Consider the following 7,500-nt stretch of genomic DNA (forward strand, 5'->3'; position numbering starts at 1 on the left):
CGCAAGAAGAGCATTCAAGAGCTAAATGATCCGGCTGATTCGACAGTGGAATCATTCTTCAAGCTTTCGGTCAAACAGCATCTATCGTGAGTATATAAAAATATAAAATACTATCATTGATCATGCATTGATACGTTTGGTTTCAAATTTCAGCGAGGAAAAACAGCTGAAAAAGTCACCTTTCACGCTGGACCAGAGACGTAAGAGTTCCGAGGGAGATGACGGCACGGATGCTGGTACTGAGATTGCGGCTGCGGAAGTGTCGGCCATAACGCAATCGGACTTTTGTAGTGAATGCAATTTACACGCATTTATAAACGAAATGAAGGTAGCATTCATTTGGTTCCATGTTCGATGTTAGAGGCATTAAATTTTCCGTTTCTTTACAGCAAAATGATATCGACGTTTACGCGTTGATGTACGGATTTCTTGTGCACATTTCGAGATCATGGGGTATTGCAACAAAAGCCGAACTGCATCCCATATATCTAAAGTTGCACAACTCGTTCGTGCAGTATACAGACTATGAGGCGTGGAATCAGCTATCTCCTGAGAGACTTGAACTGATATTTCAAATATCGGTATTCTACTTGGAATTGAAACTAGATGCAGGATTAGCGGAAACACGAGATGAATCCAGAGGGTGCGCATGACCACTTTACCAATCTGCTAAGAACTATGTCCAAATTAATCTCCTGCCTGTCAATTTCTACAGCATTCTTGATGCCTTCGATGATGAGATATTCAATCGGTGTCGCTTCTATGTGGATAGTTTGCCGAACGAGAGAACCGTTGCCGTCTATCGCATTCGATTACAGTGGATCGCATACATTGTGGAATGCAGTGCTCAAAAATTTGATGCTGCACTTGAGAACCTGTACTTGGTAAGCGGTGTCGCCTTTAAGGTGTCTGGCGAATACCTGAGAGTAACTACTCTGAACTGATGATATTTCAGCTGCAAGATAATTTATGCCATTCGGATGGACAACGGATAGTGCTAAATTTCCCAAACCAGCAGGCCAACACTTGTGTCAGTTTGGAGAAAATTGAGGAATTGATTGGTGAAGCTGAACGTAAACTGCGCATTGAACGAGTGAGGCGCCACTATGAAGATGGAGAGCACGAACAGGTGGTTGACATCTTGAAGGATACTCTTCGCTACTACACGACTGTCGGTAACCCCAACGAAACAGTACTTAGTCTGACGATGCAATCCCAGATGCTGCTCGAGTCTCTCTGGAGCATCGCAGAAATGGAAGTGAGTGGTGCACACGATGATAGTTGCCAACACAAACTTATGATATTCCGTCGATCAATTGCAGGAATGTTTGATTTGGGCAGAAAAAGTGTTCACCTATTCTGTCCATCAGTTCGTGGTAGCAGCTGGTCAGCACGATAGCCGCAAAACACGAACATGGGCCAGTAATGTTAATTTCGCCCAATTATACATTCATTCTATCATCAAGCAGGAAGGATTTTTCATACGTATGCATATCAATATAAAGTAGTGCCTGTAGTCGGTGAGCAAAACCGTTTACTCAAACACTATTACTTTACTTCCAGTGGAAATACTTGGTTCTCAAACATCGAGACTCATACAATCACTGTACCGACTGTTAACGCACCAGCTGGATCCAAGTGTTGAAAAAAATTATACCGCTCAATTGTGTCTTATCGATTGCTGGAGAGCGTGGATAGTTTTTTATTACATTTTAGAAAGGTAATATGGGAAATAGCAACAAAAATCAAAATGTCCGCTTATGATTCGTTTTTTTTTTGCAGACAAGATGATTTGGATTGCTTGATTAAAGTGAATCAAACACCGTCGATTCAAGATCAGAACGGAACGATCGAATCAGATCCTGAACGGTTGTGCAATTCCGTCATGATGTGTTTCGTTGCTCATGAGCTGTTGGGCAAGTAAGTAAATGTTATAACTCTTACGATTTACACACATTTAACTGATTGCCACTTGATTGACAGGAAGAACTGGTGTTCCAAAGGTGAAAGTGGACTTCTATTCCATATCCTGGATGTAGTCGTACCTAAGATACGCTCACCTTTGCTGGAACCGTTTCGTGAAATTTTGAACGAATATCTGGAACAGGTTACCTACTGCCTGTATGGCTATCCCCAGAAACGGCCTCGGCTGCGTCACATCCACGACCATGGAGCCGTTCAGGTGTCGCTGAACTGGACCCGAGCAGTTCAGCTGTTTGATCTCTATCGGCCCGATAATCTTCCGGAATTCAATTCGTACAAGTAAGCATCATCAGTGGATCGTTTTTTGTATGCATATTGCTATATCATCTACGTATCATGCAGGTTAGAATCAATTTCCGCCGATATGGAGGCTCTGCTGCAGCGTATTATCGCGCTTATTCCGACCGAGATAGACGTAACGAAGCTTTCTCTGCCGATTTCGGAATTTATCGATGGCAAAGGCAACACACTACCAGATGCGGCCAATGTATTGCAAAGCGAAATCAAGCCAATATTCTATCTGCTGGCTGATTATTACTTCAAGAGTCGCGATTTCACACGCGCGATCAAGTACTATGTGATGGATCTTGCCCTAGAACCGACGCGATTCGATTCGTGGGCCGGCATTTCACTGTCAAAGGCCAGCAGGGTGGAAACGAAACTAAACTCCACCGAAGTGATACCGTATGTTATTTGATGAACATCTATTATTTGTCTAGTGCAATGTATTTAAAATGTTTCTATCCATTTTTCAGTTTGCAAGAATTTCTGGATGAAACCGACAATGGTATGAAGTGCTTCGATCAGTGCTTGCAGCTAAACGAAAACGATGCACAGCTTTGGATTGAGTATGGGTCGTTCGCGTACAACATTCATTCGTTTTGCTCCCGCAGTTTGAAATTGTTGAGTGATACTCTTTCGATGGAGAGGTAGGATGAAATGGCATCGGTTTTTAGTGTAAATACGTTTAAATTTGCTTCATGTTCGTCTTTCAGTTTTGCGTTGGTCGAAACACACAAGGAACGCTGCCTCGATATTGCATTTTCCTGCTTTAACAAAGTTAGCCTGGAAAAGATTTCGTCCCCAGAGCTATCGAAAGAGGTCGAGAAAGAGCAGCAGCAACAGCAGCAACAACAACATCAACATCAGCAACAGCAGCAGGAAAGTGGCAATAATCACGAGGACGAAATTTGGTTGCATCACTACATGCTGGGAAAGATAGCGGAAAAGAAAAAGGAACATCCGGCCGTGTACCTGACGCACTATTTGAAATCAGCCAAATATCTGTACGAGTGTAATGCAACCTATCCGATCAAGATTAATCACAGCAGCCCTTCGCAGCTAGCGATCGAGGCGTTGGAGGTCTTCTATCGCATCAATGCTGCTATCATCAAGTACGTAGAGCAGCATTCACCAATCAAAAAGAAAACTTCCAGGTTATTTTTGCGGACCCTAAAAGAACTAGCCACGAGTCCGTTTGCGGTGAATCGCGCAAAGATAAACGAAAATATGCTGAAACGTAAAATATCACCCAACAACAACGGAAGTAATAATGCCGGGCCACCGGTTGCTACGAATGCTGCTGACACCTCGGTACCTTCACCGAAGGTTGCTAGGGAGTCCGAAGCTATGGCTGCTGTTGGTAAAGCGGCAGATGAAGTAAAGCAACAATCACAAGAAGGAGTTCCGGATCCGGATGGTGCAAATGGCGATAAGCTAATTACCGTTGAACCATTGCCGTCGGTCGGCAGTCCTCCGGCGACAGAAATGCCCAGTACAACGTCCGCTCATCCGTCGGCAGTAGTTGCGGATGAAAATGTTCCATCATCAGCATCGGCCAACCAGCAAACAGGACGCGTGCTAGAACACGTTCGAGTAGAGGTGATCAAGCAACTCGTTGAAGGACAACCAGCACGCCGTGGATCGCAGGAGAGTGCCGTAACATCTTCCACTACGACCACTACCACCACAACAAGCACCTCTTCCTCGAGCAGTGATTCGTCGGACAGTGATACGGATACGTCATCTGATTCCGATAGTGATACTTCTTCGACGGAAGACGAGCTTACGGTATATTTCCCTCGTTCCAGAATCTTGCTTCCCTGATTCAACATGTTCCGTATCGTTTACAGAATGAACAAACGATAAGCACGACTGAGAGAGACACAATATTCAAACATTGCATTAAAAATTTGGAAGAATGCATCACTCGCTTCCCGGAGCACTACAAATCAATGTACCGTCTGGTGCACCATTATATGCATGCTCCCGGCGACACGAAATCGTTCGACAAAGCCAGGCAATTATTGCTGGGTAACTACCGCACCACCCTGGGTACACAGATTCCAGGTCTTTTCACGGAGCGGAAAACCACAAACTTCTTCAACGTAAGTAAAAGCATAAAGTTCTTTGGTCCTGCAAGAGTGTTTTATCTTCATCGCCATGTATTGCCTTCCTAGGGTTTATGGAGGATTCCGGCATCGGATATCGATCGACCGGGAAACTTTGCATCGCACATTTCCAAGTGCGTCATTGTGCTAATGGAAACGCTGAAAGAGTTTAACGAGCATGAAATATTGGTCGATCTTGCGATGCAGCTGCAACGTACTCCGGAACCAGATAAGTAAGTAATTGTCTTCGTTAACAGTGGTTCATTACGAGTATCTCATGTGCGGTTTTTTTTTCTCCAAATATTGCAGAAAGTACCTTAACGATTACGAGCGCAAAGAGCTGGTCCAGCAGGCAATGCTGTATTGCATCCAAGTTTACAGAAGTATGCTGAAGAAGGCGGTCGATGCACGGAATGATACCGATCTGCTTTCACTTATGATCGACGCGTACAAGGCTTACCGTAAGATCCTGAAGGTAATGCCGACCAAGGAACCAATGTTCGCTTGCCTGCTGACCGATGCTTACCGTGCATTTGTGAGCGATAAGGTGGCCAAATTGCCGGACAACAGCAACGTACTTGATCTCTCCATTAAGCTGTGCACCTACGAGATCAATTATCGCAAAACGCAGGAAAAGCAACAAAATACGAATGGTTCCGGTTCCGGATCGGCTGCAAGTAGTACGGCCGGAGCGAATGGCGGCAAACAGGGAGGTGCTGGAGAGGTGCCAGCAACAATGATCGTTCCTATGCAACCGATATCGGCCGTAAGTGTTGCTCGGGATTTGAAATGAAGTGTAATGCTTAAAGTGTTGTCTAATGTTTGTATATTGTCGGAACAGAATTTCATTCCAGGACTCACGAAACAAAACAGACGTATCCCGATGTCGAAAGTCACCACGCCAACCATGGCAACTAATCCGCTGGCAAATGATCTTCCTTCCATACACCAACAACTGCAGCAGCAGCAACAGCAGCATAACTATCAAATGTCACAGACACATCCTTACGGTGCACCGTCTAGTGCAATCGGTAGCATGATGACGGATCTTTCCTCTCGTGTGACTATCACACCGATAATGCTCGACACGGGAACTGCTGCTGCTGCTTCGGCTGCTTCATCGACATCGGGCAACCTAGACCTGAATGCTGCCAAGCATACCGCTGCTACGGTTGCTGCTGCACTGCCACCAGCGAGCGCAATGAAATCCTCGTCCCAGTTATCGGATGCTCTGCCATCAGCTTCTTGCTTAACCGGCTCAGCAGCAGCTGGTGCAAGCACAAGCTCCACTGCCCTGTTCCAGCAATATTTGAAAATATTCAGCCAGATGCCTAATATTGCTTCAATTGGCAACAATCCGATGATGACGGCTGCTTTAACCGAGTATTTGGGTGAGTTGGAGAAGCTATTCGTTTGATAAATTTCTCTTTCCAACATTTTTTACTATTTCATTGTAACGTTGCAGCCACTTTTAAGATGCATCAATCAGCGACATCGTCGCTGTCACCCAATCCCGATCGAAACACGGATACTCCGCCGCAACTGCCAGCTTCAACCATGATGATTCCGAAGGCGTCCACCACGGTTAGCTCTAAACATTATTCCTCTGGTCAAGCGCAATCCCCACAGACGTTCCCTACAAGTGGTGTTGGTGGCAAAAAGTCAGGAAAATCGTCATCCAGTGTTGCCTCGCCACTCCTGTACAGTAACTTCGAACAGCAGCAACAGCTTGCTACAATCACACTCTCCACGATAGGTGCATCCCATTCATCCACCAACGTGAAACGTGATCGAGTATCCTCTCCCTTCGCTGGAAGCTCCACGCAACGCGGTGCTGGTCGCGTAGCATCGCCACTGCCGATGCTTACCATAACACCTAGCGATGGTCCAGTTCCTACGGGACGCCAAAAACAGGATTCCAGCGGAAATCGTAAGGCTAAGAGCAAGAAGGCGCTTGGTACACGGCCAACTCCGTACGCACGTCCTACACCACCGCCACCGGCCATACCGCAGCTTGGTGTACCAGGTTTATCAATTGAACCCGTACTTGTCCCAGGAATGCTGCAGCCACCAATAACTGACCCGAACATAAGCAAGTTCCTGTCCGCAGCAACGGCAGGCACATCGAAATCTTCCATCGCAGGAACTGCTGCGACTTTAGCTGCGCCAAACATGAAAGATCTCGTTGCAACCTACACGGAACTGATGAAGAAGTATCCTATGGCACGTTCGTTATTGCTGCCAAGAAATGAAGCACTGAATACACAACCAGTAGTCCCGCCGCCAGTGCCAAAGTCAAAAGCAGGAACCGGACGCAAACAGTCAGCAAAGCAGTCGGCGGCGAACAAAGCAACATCCACAGCGACTGCCAGTTCGTCGGCGGCCGTGAATCGTGTGTTCCACAGTGGGACCACGCCGATTCCACGGATAGGTGCTACGATAACGCCCTTGCCGGCGGGTTTTCCGGTCGATGGATATGCCCGAACGGTGTCGCCAGCGGGAAACACTGCCAGCATTGCGTCACTGTCACCATCCTCCGGTTCGATGCCGTCCATGCTGCAACAACTGGGAGGGTAAGCACGAAGCGGATGGTTAAGATCGAATGATGTCCAATAATCCAAGCGTACAAATCATGTCTTTGTAGTTCCAATCAGCAACAGCAAGCCAAAACATTGCAGCAAAAGTTGGCGGAACGGCAGAAGGCAAACAAAGCGCGTGAAACGGAAAGCGTTAGTGCAGCCGTAGGCAGCGGTCAGGGCTCCAGCGGAAAGCAGCCCAAGCCATCTGCTGATCCAGTCGATGTCATTGTGCTCGAGTGATGGTCGCAGGAAGCGGAATGTGAGTGGAAATAAACATTCTCCCAATGGTCTCACCATGCACCATGGAAACAGATTAATATCGAATGATTGGCAATTTGATTTTTGATTTTATTCCTCTTTATTTGTGATGAGAAAAAGATGTACCACAAACGCCATCTCTGCTCCATCGATATCCTTTGTTGGTTTTGTTTAGCTTCCATCTGGATTCACTCACTGCGCGATATATAAATATTAAGGCCAAAAATTCGTTTGTTGTCCATCTGTTTTCCTGTACCTCCCAAGTTGTTGGTTTGTTTCCCTGCTTATCA

General features: G+C 46.2%; 1 protein-coding gene across 1 annotated transcript in view; it reads left to right on the plus strand.

Annotated features, from left to right (window-relative positions):
* Window positions 1-7,248, plus strand: part of LOC126573340 (calcineurin-binding protein cabin-1-like) — an 8,881-nt gene extending 1,633 nt beyond the window's left edge. The window contains exons 7-24 of the mRNA XM_050233362.1: window positions 1-86; window positions 154-328; window positions 390-643; window positions 716-884; window positions 956-1,258; window positions 1,323-1,485; window positions 1,564-1,720; window positions 1,783-1,920; window positions 1,984-2,262; window positions 2,326-2,667; window positions 2,739-2,912; window positions 2,979-4,053; window positions 4,116-4,370; window positions 4,443-4,606; window positions 4,683-5,139; window positions 5,215-5,764; window positions 5,839-6,946; window positions 7,018-7,248. The exon at window positions 1-86 is cut by the window's left edge and continues 92 nt beyond it. Coding sequence (XP_050089319.1) covers window positions 1-86; window positions 154-328; window positions 390-643; window positions 716-884; window positions 956-1,258; window positions 1,323-1,485; window positions 1,564-1,720; window positions 1,783-1,920; window positions 1,984-2,262; window positions 2,326-2,667; window positions 2,739-2,912; window positions 2,979-4,053; window positions 4,116-4,370; window positions 4,443-4,606; window positions 4,683-5,139; window positions 5,215-5,764; window positions 5,839-6,946; window positions 7,018-7,192 — 6,024 coding nt within the window. The 3' untranslated portion in view covers window positions 7,193-7,248. The remainder of the gene's footprint in view (window positions 87-153; window positions 329-389; window positions 644-715; window positions 885-955; window positions 1,259-1,322; window positions 1,486-1,563; window positions 1,721-1,782; window positions 1,921-1,983; window positions 2,263-2,325; window positions 2,668-2,738; window positions 2,913-2,978; window positions 4,054-4,115; window positions 4,371-4,442; window positions 4,607-4,682; window positions 5,140-5,214; window positions 5,765-5,838; window positions 6,947-7,017) is intronic.
* Window positions 7,249-7,500: the final 252 nt, after the last annotated feature.

The sequence above is a fragment of the Anopheles aquasalis genome, chromosome 2 (assembly GCF_943734665.1).
Source record: "Anopheles aquasalis chromosome 2, idAnoAquaMG_Q_19, whole genome shotgun sequence".
Taxonomy (NCBI): domain Eukaryota; kingdom Metazoa; phylum Arthropoda; class Insecta; order Diptera; family Culicidae; genus Anopheles; species Anopheles aquasalis.